At 38.8% G+C, this 15,562-nt stretch overlaps 1 protein-coding gene across 1 annotated transcript in view; it reads left to right on the top strand.

Moving 5' to 3' along the window:
• itga8 (integrin, alpha 8) overlaps positions 1–15,562 on the top strand; it is a 124,532-nt gene that overhangs the window by 83,890 nt on the left and 25,080 nt on the right. The window contains exons 21-23 of the mRNA XM_007906401.2: positions 637–729; positions 5,715–5,794; positions 9,393–9,473. Of these exons, the coding sequence (XP_007904592.1) occupies positions 637–729; positions 5,715–5,794; positions 9,393–9,473 (254 nt within the window). The remainder of the gene's footprint in view (positions 1–636; positions 730–5,714; positions 5,795–9,392; positions 9,474–15,562) is intronic.

A 15,562-nucleotide genomic window follows, 5' to 3' on the forward strand; every position in this document is an offset into this window, starting at 1 on the left:
TTTTGAGTGCAACTGCTTCTATGTGTCACAAATAAGCTACCATGTTCACTTACAAAACACACAGTAACTCCACTTTACAGTGAATCCTGTGAAGTGTTTTGAGACATCCTCCTGACATGAAAGGGACTACATCAAATGTTGTTATTATTATTATAACTTTGTACACAGCACAACGGTCATCATGTCCATTCACCCTATAAATTTTGTAATTCCATTGTTGCTTATTCTTTATTTACCTGGGATGTGTTTTACAAACAGATCTCTTTCTTAGTGTGCAAAGTAGTGGAGTCTTGTAGCGTAGTGGTTAGAGCACTCTCTTCACAAGCAAGGACCTGGGTTCGATTCCCGGCAGGGCAAGAGGATAGGCAAGTTTCTTTATGCTACACACCTCTGTTTACCTAGCAGTAATTGTGAACCCGGTTGTTAGTCGATCAGTGGATTGCTTTTCTGTGAGAAACTGCTGTGCGCAATTAGCTGCTGTGTTTCGCACACAAAATATACAGTCAATTCACTTTACAATATATTCTGTGATGCACTTTGAGATAGCTTCAAGATGGGATATGACGCTATATCAAATATAAGGATTATTATAAAAGGGTCATGTGGTTTATATAACTCTGTTCTGTTTTTCTATAGGCATTAAGCAAGCTAAGCTGTGCATACAAGGTGGACAATTCAACTCAAATGGTTGTCTGCGACCTTGGGAACCCCATGGTCGCTGGAACCAATGTAAGTAAAAATAAGATGATTTTGCTGCTACTGAAGAAGGTTGTGAGTTAGTTCAAACCATATCAGGGCTTTGAGCTCATTGCCTCGGCTTCCATTTCAGGGCAGTCCTGGGGGAGCATTGCATTCTCAGAAATGACGTCCTTTAGATGAGATGATAAACTTATCCGTCTGTTCAGTTGAATGTTAAAGATCCCATGACACCACTCAAAAACAGAATGATGTTTCTCCCAATGCCCGGGGCAACAATTCCCCCAGATAAATTGGTCATTCACTTCATGGCTATTTACAGGATATTGCTGTGTGCAAATTGGCTGTCACGTTCACCTACAAATACAGTCACTTCACTTTACAGTAATTTCCTGTAAAGCACTTTGAGATGTTTCAACGTTATAGACAACATGTCAAATGCAAGGATCAATGCATATGTATACATGTGGAAGAAGGGAAAAGAGGGGTATGGGAGAAGGGAATAGGAAAGATGGAGGCTCAGGTGGAGAATAAACACTGGCATGGACTAGTTGGGCCGAATTGCCTGTTTCTGCTGTATTGCTCCATGAGATTCTGGGTAATATCATCTCTGAATCAGAGATAGAAAGTCCAGATGGTAACTAAAAATGCATCACAGACCTGAAATAACTGCAATCCATTGTGATCTACGTGCAGTTCCCACAAGCAACATGACACATTTCTGGTTACTACGAGTTGCTACTTGTGAAGTACTATAGAGTATTGGTTAGAGCACTTGCCTTGCAAGCCAGAAGACCTGTGTTTGATTCCTGGGTAGGCTGAAATGTTGAGCAAGTTTCCTTATTCCGCACCCCTCAATTTAAGTAGGAATAGGAACCTGATTGTTAGTCGATTGGAGGATCGCTTTTCTGCCAATCAACAGAACAAGGTAATAATCCCTTCAAATAATTTTTTTAAATTAATAATTTAGTCACTCAATCCACAACTGTTTTGCGGGACACTGCACAATTGTCTGCTGCATTTCGCCCACAATATATATATATACAGTCAATTCATTTTATAGTATATTGTGTGAAGCACTTTGAGACATCTTGAGGGCATGATAAGGCATTATATCAAGTGCAAGGATTATTATTATTATGGTGGCTCAGGTATGCATCGCCCTGATTTAGATCCATTTTGTCGAAGCATTTTGTTTTGTTTCATAACACAGTGAAGACATTATTACACTATTAGCATATTGTAGAATTGGCAAAAACATCCCTTAAGTCGGGTTCTGAGGGTTATTAAAAAAAATTAAAAAAAATACTGCAATTTGGATTGTATAATTAAATGCAGAAGTGGATTTCCACTAAGTCTTAAAACTTTTGGCCTAAATACTTTCCTGCCTGACTCGCTTAAAGGAGCATGTTTCTGTGGATTTACAAAGAATGTGCAGCACGGAAACAGACCAATCACTCCAACCAGTCTGTGCCAGTATATACAATGCAGTCCGTACCAGTGTTTATACTCTACGTGAGTCTCCATCCATTTCTTACTCCCTTCAGAGCTTTCTATTTCCCTTTCCTTCATGTGAAGATCTAACTTCCTCTTGAATGCATCTCACTATCTGATTCTACCATGCTACAACAACAACAAGATTGCATTTATAGAGCGCCTTTCACGTCGGGAGGACGTCCCAAGGCGCTGAACAGTTAGGTCGGGACCCGAGCAGGGGGGAAATGGTCAGGGTGAGGGGAGGGAAAGGAGGGAGTGAGGAGGGGGTAGAGAGTCGAGAGTCGAGACACCCAGCTGACCAAGAAAAATCCCTTTGAAACATTTTCTATTTGAAAAATGCGACACTGTTTAATTAGGCTTGCCAGTTTCTGATTTTAATTAGTAGAAATCGGTATTTGTTGCTTTTTCCTATTTTCTCCAAATCAAGGAAATTGAATTACCCTTATAAAACATCAGCTTTTAAACTATATATTTTTATCATGTTTTAAACCACAATACCTTCCTGTGTGTGTGGGGTGGGGAGGGGCTGGCGGTGGAGACTTAAGTGAGGTTTCTTTAGAGTTGAACTGGCATACTTTGCATTGGAATGTCAGAATCGAGCCAACCCTCTGTGGCAGTCTCAGTAGTTCAGTTGCCGAGCCAGGTAGATCCAGGACTCTACAGATGACGGCCCAGCCAGTCTGGCTCATCGACAAGACTTGGAGGGGAACACCAGTCACTGGGAGCAAGAATTTTTCTCCTTCAGTTCCTGTTAACTGCAGAAATCAAAGCCCTAACAGATAGTGTGGTCCGAGTTGGACAAGCAGCAGGAAGATTTCGAAACAGCTTTTTCAAAGACAAGCTATGTGCTTTTTGCTGGTTAAACGCCAACAATGGACACTCTGGGGTCCCTAAGCCTAGCTCTTGCCAATCTGTGCCTCATACTCTCCAGAATTAGGTAAGCAAGATGCATCCCTCCGGGGAGAGAGTGCGCATTCCATTCCAATAGACGGGAATATCCAAATGTAGGTGAGATGCATGGAACTCTCAGCTTGATTTGAATACTCTTAAGTACAGTGATGGGTTTCTGCATATATTGGACACCCGCTGACCGAAAGAACTTCCAAAATTATCGGCTTCCAGATTGTAATGTCGCCGCAGACATAATTTCCTGCAAACTGCGCCTGCGCAGGAAATGACATTGGAGGGGTGTCTGCATACACGTGCACTGTGCAAGAAGTGACATTTTATGGTGACCTTACAACCCAAAGTCGATCATTGTTGTATTGGCAAAGTTCGCTAAAATTGAAAAAATCCCAAAACAGTCGAGGTAAAATAAATGTCAATATTATTCTCCTAATTTAAAAAGTATCAAAAGTAGGCAAGTCTGTATATACGTGTAAATCACTGTTGATTGTTTCACACTACAAAGCCATCTCTTTAACTATGTAAAATCAAAATGTAATCAACAATATTGGCTCTGCATCTGAATGTTTCCAGCTTTGCAAATTTTGGATATAAATTTCTGTGCATCAATATTATAATTATAATCCTTGCATTTGGCATTGTGCCTTATCACGTTGTTGAAACATCTCAAAGTACTTCACAGGATTTACTGTAAAGTGTAATGATTGTGTATTTGTAGGTGCTAAAACACATGTTCTTACTGAAACGCTTGTCAACATTCAGCATTAAGCTGCTTGTAAAGTTCTCAGCTTCTGGATGACATGCTTTGTGTTGTTTTTAAGCTAACGGCTCTGGTTTGAAATAATTGATGCTCTTGTTTGAATTCTGTGGAGGTCTAATATTGTACCACTTGGCTGGTGCTAAACCAGATCAAAGGCTGCATCTTAGATTAGTCAATGTTTAATTTAGTTGGTTGTTTTGATCGGGTGTGAACAAGTTTGTCATTAAAGCTGGAATTATTTTATTGAAGCCTGGGCCTGATATAGAATTGTTTAACCAATTAGCAACAATGTATGTTATAGGCTGCTAACATTTTGAAAATGTTTACAGCATTGTGTTAAAATCAGAGTCTATATTTGCAATAATAGGCAAATTTGGATAATTTATTTACATGCTGGGCAAAGCTACCCTACATAGGATAGAAACAGGAGTAGGCTATTCAGCCCCTCGAGCCGTTCCGCCATTTTATAAGATCATGACTGATCTGTAACTCAAGTCCAGTTCCCCATCTTGTCTCGTAAGGATATAATTATGTGTCCTTAATTATGTGTCTTGTGTGTCTCACATTCATGATGTAAACTGGATACAATGTATTGCCTACCATAGTAGAGAAGCTGTTTTTGAGAGAGAGACAAACTGTGATGCAGGTAGAAGAACCATTATTCATTTACAAAAGATAGATTGAATGAAGTCTATATGGCTTCTTGATAGTAGTCAGTGTTGAGTATTGATTATATTAATTACAATGTGAATGTGTGCCTGATATGGGGAGCACTAGTCAATGATCTTTGTAATGGACTATTCACTATTATTCAAAAATACCATAGATCTAAACTATCCACATGCACCACAATTGCACTCTGATGTATCCACTATTATTATAAAAATGGCAGATATGTCAGAGTGATTTCAAAGCCATGATGTTGTTTCTCAATATAGAAACAGGACCAGAATAAAACACAGTTGTCCATTTGAGTAAGAACAAAATCATAGCGCATCTCAGATTCACCCCTTAAACTGTTAAAATCATATCACTGCAGTCACTTCCAGGTGGCAGTAAATATGGGCTGAAATTCCAGTTGCTGTCACTCCAGAACCTTCGATAATGTCAGTCACTAATGGGATTTCTCCATTACAGTCACATGTCGTCAGAGGTGCCTCGCTTCTAGTGTGACTGGAATTTCAGCCCACGAATGAACATGTGGCACTGATACAGGTGCTGTGCTTCTGTGTGATACGCATGGGATACATTTGGCACTGTTAGCCTGTATGGACTGCAGACTATCGTCTATATATTAAAAAGAGGTTTACCTCTCGGTAATCCAAAAGGAGCACTCTGTCTGTTACCTATTACCCAGTGGTTTTGTACATAGCTCTGTAGGCTGTTTAGTATTAAAATGTCACACTTAAATTCCTCCCAGAGTTGATCTAAGTAGTTGAGCAGCATAATGGTTTTGTACGCAAACGCGCACACAAAAAAGCATGCATGTAAGTATTAAAGAAGCACAGGGAGCCTTAAACCATTTTGCTTCACAGTGATTTTTGTGAGACAAAATTCACCCCTGCCCTCCTTCTCCCACTCCTCCTCTCCCCCCCCACCAACCCCACTTTCCCTTCAGTGGTCAGTAATTGTCAAACTGTGAAACGTTAAAGGCCTCAGGAAAAAGAAAACTATCATTGGGGATGATATTAAGTGAACTGATGAGTCACATAATCAGCGTGAACTAACAGATTTAACGCTTACTGAGGTGGAGGCTTTTGTGTGGCAGCCTGTAGCTATGTTCCACAGCAGGAGCTCAGGGTTTTAACTTCCCCAGCTGTTGCTGGCTAATCCTTTGATCTATCCTTTTTCCCAGCTGTCTGTAGGGCTACGCTTTTCCGTTCAACGCTTGGAAAAGGCAGATGCCAGCATCAGGTTCGACCTGCAGATCAAAAGGTGAGTCAGGCGATATCCATCTGTTTTTTTTAAAAAAGCAGGACAATTAGAAATGGCTTCTTTTTCTTTACTGGCAATCAAAAACTCCAGCTAATTCCAGATTAAATCTATCAGTACAGTTCAATTTAATTTAAAGGAATGTCCTTCTAGAGGGAGGTATGGCACCACACATGGAGTCAGCATGTTTCCAAGTAAAAGGTAACTTTTTGTTTACATTGTTCTGGTTCGCATAGATTAATATTCATTGACGTGTAGGACATAGTCTTGATGTTTTCTCTGCCTCTTTATTATAACAACAGATTTCACTTACCCAGTGCCTCCACAAAGGATGAATATCATAGAGGCTGTGGGAACGTTGGAGGTAGAGAGGACATGACGAGGAGTTTAAGGGTTCTGGCCAAAGGCCTGGTCAAAAAANTTAAGGGTTTTGCAGTCAAGGAGAGAAGATGCAACACAGAGATTTGGGGAGATAGTTCAAATTGACTATGAGAAGCCTGACAGAGGAACCATAATAATAATAATCCTTATATTTGGTATAGCTCCTTTCACATTGAGAGGACGTTCCAAAGCACGTCAAGGATTTACTGTGAAATGAAATTACTGTGTATTTGTGGACGAATTTACCTGACTACTACACCTTAGAGGCTGTACCTCTTCTCAAGCATGCGGAACTGTATCAGCTTGTATACTTAAAGGCAGGATAAGAGTGCGGTAAGGGTCAGTCCTAAGACGGTTATTAAAGGAAAACTTTTAAACCACAGTTTCTATCCAATTCTTTATTTTTTGTTAGCAATACGTAAGGAGAAGGGGACTGCAATTTTGACCCCTACTTTTAACTTTTGCTCCTGAGAGACAGTTTACTGCCAGTTAGGGCATTTATTCCACACTAGTGAGAAGGTTCAGTCAAATAGTGGTGGATCATTCTCACACGATTGTCAAAGTCATCTCCTTTTTGAAACTTATTGAAGTATACAGCTGATACAGTTCTACATGCTTGAGAAGAGGTACAGCCTCTAACGTGTGGTAGTCAAAGGGATAAAGTAGCAGCACAGTGATGAAAAGGTCAGCCCTATCATAAATCTATCATTGACCATCATAAACTTAAGTCAACAGGAGTCAAAGAGAGAGAGATGGATAAGATTATGTAACATTAGATACAAAGTCACCCCTTTAATATTGAATTGACTTTGAGGTGAGTGCATAGTTCATAGAGTGCAAACTAATTGTGTTAAAAGTATCATTTGACTTCAAAGTGTAAAAAAATGTATGATTGGGGTCGAGGGGGTTGTAGTTGTACTGAAAATACTTCAAGGTAGCCACAAAGATTGTTACCAGAATGGTTTAAGGATTGCCTTTATGGAGTCATACCAGTTGTGGAACCCTTGCCTTGGTAACAGGTATTAATAATAATCCTTGCATTTGATATAGCGTCTTATCACACCTTCTAGATGTCTCAAATCACTTCACAGAATATACTGTAACGTGAATTGACTACGTGTTTTGGTTGAAACCTTCTCTGGAGAACCTTCCCTGCTTATAAGACTGTGGATATGCCAAAAGTGTTTAAATGACACATACCAGATTTATTTTAGCTTAAATATGCACATGTGCTCTGGATACAACTGAGCTTCACCACAATGGAAGATTTTTTCTCAGATTCTGAAAGTCTATTTGTGAATCTTGATGGCTGAATTGAAGTGAATTATTGTTCAGTCTGGGTTTGTCAATAAATGAACTGCTACAATAATATAGGCGTACAGGTGGAGAAACTGACTGTTAACCTAGCTTTCTTACCTTTACCAGCAAATGCTACTGAGTGAATTTCAGCATTAAATGTAACACTAAAAAAGTTTACAAAAAAAGATTTAGTAAGGTATAATAATAATAATCCTTGCATTTGGTATAGCAACTTTTACATCGGGAGAACTTTCCAAAGCGCTTTATAGGATTTACTGCGAAGTGGAGTGACTGTATTTCTGAATGAGCACAGCAGCCAATTTATACATAGCAATGTTATAATAATAATAATCCTTGCAGTTGATATAGCGCTTTTCACGTCGGGAGGACATCCCAAAGTGCTTCACAGAACACACTGTAAAGTGAATTGATTGTATATTTGTGGGCGAACGCGGCAGCCAATTGCGCACAGCAATGTCCCACAAACAGTCGTAGATTGAAAATGACCAATTTATTATTGTTTTTGGAGGGATTATTATTAGGCTCTGTGTGGAGTAAGGAAACTTGCCCAAGGTTTCGCCCTCTGCCTGGAATTGAACTCAGGTCTTTCACTTGCAAAGTGAGTGCTCTAACCACTGAGCTACAGGACTCCACACAGGCATTTCATGCTGTTAATGTTCCACCATTAACAGCATGAAATGAATGACCAATTTTATTTAAGAGATTATTGGCCGGGACACTGGGAGAAACTGCCCTCTCTTTTCGAATAGTGCCCTGGGATCTTTAAAATCCATTGAACAGGCAGATGGGACCTCAGTTTAATGTCTGATCCAAAGGACAGCACCTCCGACAATGAAACACACCCCACAGCATTGGATTGGAGTGTCACCATAGACTGGGTGATTCCAAGTCCCGACGTGGGGCTTGAACCCATAACCTTCTTGACTCTGAAGCAAGAAGTGCTACCAACTGAGCCAGGCTAACAATAGATATCCCAATAATACTTCATTATACACATAATGCAATACTGCTTTAATTAATTAACCACCCTATTTCTCTTTATTAGTGCGTACTGTCAACAATTAGTATATTTACTTTGTAGCTTAACCTCCAAATAGACTTAGGCCAATTTGCCATGAATATAACTGGAATGAAAAAGTAAAGAAATTGTCAAAACATAAACACCCTATGACCTCCAGATCTTTGCTGAAGTAATGAAAATCTAACCCATTCTAAAATAAATACTGAAAAGAACAAAAATAAGTAATGCAGTCATCAATCATCAACAGTAGACAAGTTCCTTTTTAGGATATAAGGGAGTGAAACGGAAGCCAGATCATTGTTTTTCTTTGCTTAAATAGATATCGTATGTGACACATCAATGCTACGCTTATTTTAGTTCACACAGGCTTCTTTTACAAATACTTGTTTGACAAATTTAAGGACACATTATCTGACTATTAACTCATGAAATCTGTGGGTTGCAATACTAATATACATATATTCCAGAAGGTGTAATTTTTGCAGGATACATGTGTGTTTTGATAATCCTTGCATTTGATCTAAATTCTTGCATTTGAAATTAGGGATGTCCTTCTGACGTGAAAGGCGCTTATAAATGCAATTTGTTGTTGATGTTCAAATTGATTTTATGAATATTACCGGAACATTGATTCCTCACTATCTTTAATTCCTATTAATCTTAGCTTCTAAAACCATTTTGTTTCTAAATATATGATCTTGTAGAATTGTGGAAGATTCTTAAATTCTGTTTATTTAGTAAAACAGTTTGCAAGTTGTGACTGAATTTAAGAATTTTCCACAATTTTGCATTAAAATGCTCTCAAGCCTAACAACATGAGAGCTTTCAAACCTTGCATTCATTCATTTGTCTCTAATGAGTTTTCTGTCTTTGTTTCAGCTCAAATAAAGATAATCCTGACAGCAACACTGTCCAGCTACAGATTGATATCACCGCAGTCGCTCATGTCAATGTTTGGGGGTAAGTGCAGTGCTTTTGTCTTTTTCTATGTTTCTGTATTTAGATGCCTATTGCTCCTACCTATTTGAGTAAGCTGAAAAACATTCTCTGACACCATGGTTCTTGAGGTGCAGAACACAGTAAATCATCCTTATATTTCATTTAGGGCCTTTCACCTAAAGTGTACTGGCTGTGTTTTTGGAGGTGAATAGAATACAATTTGTATAACACCTTCCACATTTCATGTCGAGACGACGACTCAAAACATTTAACGTTGCTGGCTGGACACCCAAGAACGTGACATTAAGACTAAGGTGCAAATGCATTCTGAACCTCCATCGGTTTCACATTGTCTCTGTAATCCCGGAGAGCATTTACAGTGAAATGAGATTCTGAAAGGATGAGATCAAATAACCTAAAGGACTTTCATCCCCCGAACCCCTCTTTTGATTATCTATGAATAAGACTCCGTTTACCATTTGCAGTATCATTTGAATTTTAAGACTGTGCTTTTTTCTACTGCACTATAAATCACCAAGCACCTAATTTATTGTACTGCAACATCAAAAAAGGATAAGCACGTGTGCATTTGTGTTGGTTATGAGCTGTGCAAGTCTGAACCATTGAATGTTTAAAAGAGAGATAGACAGATTCTTGAGTAGAACAAGCATTGAGGGATTTGGTAAAAGGTATTAAAAGATCTGCCAAGATTAATGGCTTCCTAGTGTTTCCGTTGTCCTATGTTTCTATATTGGGGTGTCTCTGAAGGTCTGTAAATTTCCGATTGAGTTTAAAATACAACATTTTCAAACTCCCGTGTTCTGTAGGTTTACTGCCATTTATATTTATACATAGATAATATCTATAATATAGATAATTATTTGGGATGGATAAGTTTGCAGGGCTTTGGGGAGAGAGGGGGGGAGTGGGATTGAATTGGATAGCTCTTTTCAAAGAGCCGGCACAGACACGATGGGTCGAATTGCCTCCTTCTGTGCTGTATAATTTTTCTGATTTAGACATCACCCATTTCCTATTGAGGTAAAAATGTAGTGTTACACATGTGACAATGTGTGACTACAATGGGAAATCCCTGACATTGCTTGGAGATATATGTAACACTAAATGGAATTTTTACCCAATTTTGAGGGTAAAATATATCAGAGTTTTGGTTTCCAAAGTTTGTGTGAAATAAATTATCCGCATTTTATCACTGTACTAAAATATTCTCAGATTATTATTATTACTACAGTTATTATCATTAATAACAGTACTCCTTACATTTGGTTAGCACCTTTCATGCCAAGGAGGATATGTCATGTCTCGAAAGCATTCAAAATAAAGTACTTGTAATAATAATAATCCTTGCATTTGATAACAAATATGTATTTAATTCAATTTTAGCTTGATAGCATAATACAAATATAGGAGAAATATGCAGAAATATTGCATTTTTGTTTGTTTTAAGAAAACCTATCTAGATGAAAATTAATTTAATTTGATTTGTCAATGAAGATTTAAAATATTTCATCTCTATGGGAAGCATTATATGAAGCTCTGTGGGAACTACCCCATTTGGTGCTTCCTCCAGATGGAATGATTGAGAAGGCAATACTGGGTAAATCTTTCACCTGAGCTTGTACTGCTTTGTAAGGCATTGAAGCTGCTACCATAAAATTGGTCATAGATAGCCAACATTTTACATGCCCTCTATCTAAGAATGAGGAATGCCAGCGCTACATGAAACAAGTTCGAATATTCAGCATTAAATTAATTGATGAAGTTATAATGAGGTTGCCTAACTACTCTGTAATTTGCTTCCTTCCTGTGTGTTGCTTTTGTTTTTTATAAAGCCCGTCATTTCAATCGACATTCCTCTCATTTACTCTTGCATTCCACTCTGCTGCTCCAGGCCATGTCGCTATCAGTTGGTGAGCTAAACCTTCAGAATTATTTCCATTTTTGATTTTGTTTTTCCTGGGCCAAAATGTCAGAGAGAATCCAGGCAAAGGTAACCAAATCAAACATGATCCCTCATCTTCCTCCTCCAGTGATTATAATAATCCTTTCATTTGATATAGCATCTTATCACGTTATTGAGATATTTTAAAATGCTTAATAGGGTTTCACTGTAAAGTGCTGTGACTGTATATTCTGGAGGCAGACGATTTGCACGCAGCAATGTCCTACAAACAGCCGTGAAGTGAGTGAACAATTGTATCTGGGGGATTGTTGGCCAGGACACTGGAAGAAACTCCCTTCTCATTAGTATCACTAGATCTTTAACATGTACCTGAACAGGCAGACAAGATCTTGGGTTAACATCTCACCAGAAGGACAACATCTCCAACAATGCAGTGCTCCCCCAGCACTGTACTGAAATGTCAGCCTAGACTGAGTTCAAAGTCCTAATGTAGATCTTGAGCCCATAATCCTGTGACTCAGAGGCAATATTGCTTCCAAATGAACCAGGCTGATACAGTTGTTCTCTCCTCTTCTGTAGTCACTGGCAATCTCTGGGACACCCCCTAAGTGGCTGTTCTACATTTGTCAGCCGAGTAGGTATTGGATATATTTGACTAAAGGTGATAACCACAAAGCCTGATCTTTGTCCTCACCTAGCATCAGAAATTTCACACATTCTCAGGCTTAAGATGATTGTTTTAAAATTTAAGTTGAATTTGGAAAAATCTTTTTCCACACTACGTAAAAAAAACTGCGTAAATTTGGCTTCCATAACAAAACTATATTTTTGCACAATTTAAAATTTTACACTAAAAACATGAGAAATGTCAGGTGTTTGATGCCCCCATATGCACACACTTCAGAGCAGGGGTCAATAGATAGTAATTAGGAGCAGGAAGCTTGGTTCCTTTTCCTTCCCTAAGTTAGGGGGCAGTAACTATAGTACCGCCAATAGTGCCCTTGCTGATCGTAGTCAGAGCATTGGACCTTCCAGGTTTGTATTGTTCTGCAATCTTAAAGCTAAAATATTCTTCTATTGACATGTTGTAGGCTTCTGGTTGTATAGCCAGGAACTAGTTAAAAGTATTTTAGTTGCTACCCCCATGTGTTTTGAAGATGCTCAGGGCTTTATATTGGAGGCTGGATCCAGAAATCCTTGTGTGATTTCTGCCCTGGATTCTGACTCTGACTGGCAGTGACCCAAGAATAAAGAGGATTGCTCAGTGCTGTAAGTCTTGAAACTAAGCCGACCTTCACTGAGAATGTTTGAGTGTCTTCAGACCAGACGGCGCTAGGAATAAAAGTAATATAGCAGGTGGGCTCTCTCAGTCCATACTTGACTGGCAGGGCAGCCAAAAAGATTTTTTCCTAATGAAAAACAATAGCTTGTCTTAAATAGTGATCAAATTAACACAAAAAGGGAAGCCCTTAGTTCCGCAAGGAAAGAAAAAAATTGAAAATGTTGCAGAGTTACCCAATTCCCTCCTTTCCCCCTCTTGACATTGAGGTTTTGTTACTGGGTCGCTTGATTTCCCCCTTGATTTAAATGTTCTGCTCTTCTAGCTGTGGAACACGATTGCAGCTACCTCATGGGTCACAGTACAAAATAAAGAGAGGCTGCCAGCGTACGCTAGAAAAAGAATAAGGGCTTCCCCTGCTGCGTTTGGAATAATTAAAAATAGTGGAAATAAAAAATCAAACTGCAGATGTTGGAAGTCTGACACGAAAACAGAAATGCTGGAAATCTACAGCAGGTCAATTGAAGGGCAAATCAACAGCCAACCTTCCACTTTCAGATGTGAACTGACCGGCTGTGGATTTCCAGCATTGTCTAATAATTAAGTCTTTGATTGAGGGGGACCTTTGTCTCCATCACTGAACTCGCTGAGGTAAAGCATGACAAAACTCACTTATTACATTCAGTTTATGATCTTATTGTTCATGCCAGCAGTACACCAACCTCCTGGGTCCTCGAGACTTGGCTCAAAACTCAAACAAAAATCATTTGTATATATGTGCAATGCTGAGCAGTTTGATTTGGATACTTGTGATGGGTTTCTGTGTGTGTCAGACACCCGGCTGACCAAAAATAAATTGTTTACTCCTAACTAATCTCTGATCTATTCCCAGTAATGTTTTGAGTTAAATTAGTATCTACAAAATTTGAGTGTCTTATAATAATCCTAACATTTGATATAGCATTTTTCACATCTGGAGGACATCTTAAAATGCTGCACAGGATTTACTGTGAAGTGGAGTGATTGTGTATTTTTGTAAACTAACTAGTTGGAAATCTTATTCCATGCTGTTCAGTAAATGTTCTTACCTTGGCAAGGCAGTGCGTCCCGGTCACCAGTAAATTTACTGACCTCAGTGGACCAAACGTGCCATGGTGTCCGCTAGTCGGTAAATAATAATTTAGCAATGACCGGAAAATCGTTCCCTTATGTTTTTTCTTCACCTTCCAGATTGTTGTTCTAACTGTTGGCTGCGCTGATCATTTTAAGTGAGTTCCTCATGTCAGGATGAATGCTCATTTTTGTTTCAACAGTGAAGGGAATAGACCTATTTCAGTAAGTGCTGTAGTATGATGATTGATTGCTCCTACATGGGCTGACCATTGCTGGTCTATTTCCTCTCCCTTGATTAGATCACTGCACAGCCAAATTAGGCACTAAAGAGTGTAATAGTTGCACAGCTCCCCTCTACATTGCTTCAGATCAAATCATTCATAACCCAGTAATGTACTTTCTTCAAAAAGTATCCAGTCTAACCGGAACATTAACACACTACCTAGGTCACAAATTTAAAATAATTCTAGTAAACAATTCATATAATTAGCCCCAATTGCTTTCATGGCAGGTGAAATTACAGTACTATTATCATTCCTGTCTGTTGACTGCACTCTGCCATAATGTGGTCAGAGTAAAATTGCTTGACTTTGTTCCAATGATGCACGTCCATTTAGGAACATAGGAAAAGAGTAACAGAGAGAGGCTGTTCAGCGTATCAACCAGTTCCATCAGTTTATTAGATTTTAGCATATTTTTTAATAATAATAATACTTGCATTTGATATAGCGCCTTTTTGTGTCATTGATACGTCTCAAAGCATTTCACAAAATATGCTGTAATGTGGATTGACTGTATATTTTGTTGGAGAAACGCATCATATCCCGATATGAAATTGCGTATCATGACTCATTGGCATAATCCCAATAGTTTGCCATTTCACCATATTCCTTTACATTTCTACTACCCAAGCATCTGTCCATCTCTCTTTTAGGCATCCCTATCGAATCCACCTCTACAGCTTTCTAGGACAGATGATTCCACATCTTCAGAGTCCCTGCGTCAAGAAATGCTTCCTAACTTCAGTCCCAACTGTCTTTGCTCTGATTTGAAGCCTCTGCCCTCCTTGTAACGGATCCCTCTACCAAAGGAAAGAATCGTACACCACCTAACCTGTCAGATCATTTTATTATTTTAAATACTTAATCAAATCACCCTTTAATCTCCTCAGCTCTAAGGCATATAACTCTGGTTTGTTTATGACCAAACAGCAGTTGTGTTTCTTGTGGAAGTAAAAGCAGAAAATCCTGGAAATGGGTAACAGGTTATCAGAAGAAAATGCTTCACAGGTAATTACTGTTAAGTATAGGGACTGTTTTTTTAAAAGCAAAAGTGGCAGCCAATTTGCATCAGCAAGGCTTCACAAATAGCCATGATGTGAAAAAACACTATTGGCCAGGATACCAGGAGGAATGTAGGAAAGTCCCTTCTCTTTTCAAATTGAATCTTTACCAGAGTACACAGATGGATTCTTGGTTTAACATCTCATCTGAAGGATAGCACTTTCTCTGCTATCTAGTACTGCAGTATCACTCTGAGCACAAATCTCAACATGGAGCTTAAATCCATGATCCTCCTGCTTAATATTTCCTGAGCCAACTCACAACAGTTCCTGCTTCCTTTCTTGACTCCTTTTTCCATCTATTGGAGTATAGTTCCACAGGAACCTATTGCTCTCCAGTTCTTTGCCCATGTGTCCATTATTTATTTGTGAGCCTTACAATGAGTTTTGGAAGGTTATTTAACATCGGATAAAATCACAGCCACATCACGTGTCATTGTGACTTTTTGGGG

Source organism: Callorhinchus milii, unplaced genomic scaffold, assembly GCF_018977255.1.
Source record: "Callorhinchus milii isolate IMCB2004 unplaced genomic scaffold, IMCB_Cmil_1.0 Scaffold2, whole genome shotgun sequence".
NCBI lineage: Eukaryota > Metazoa > Chordata > Chondrichthyes > Chimaeriformes > Callorhinchidae > Callorhinchus > Callorhinchus milii.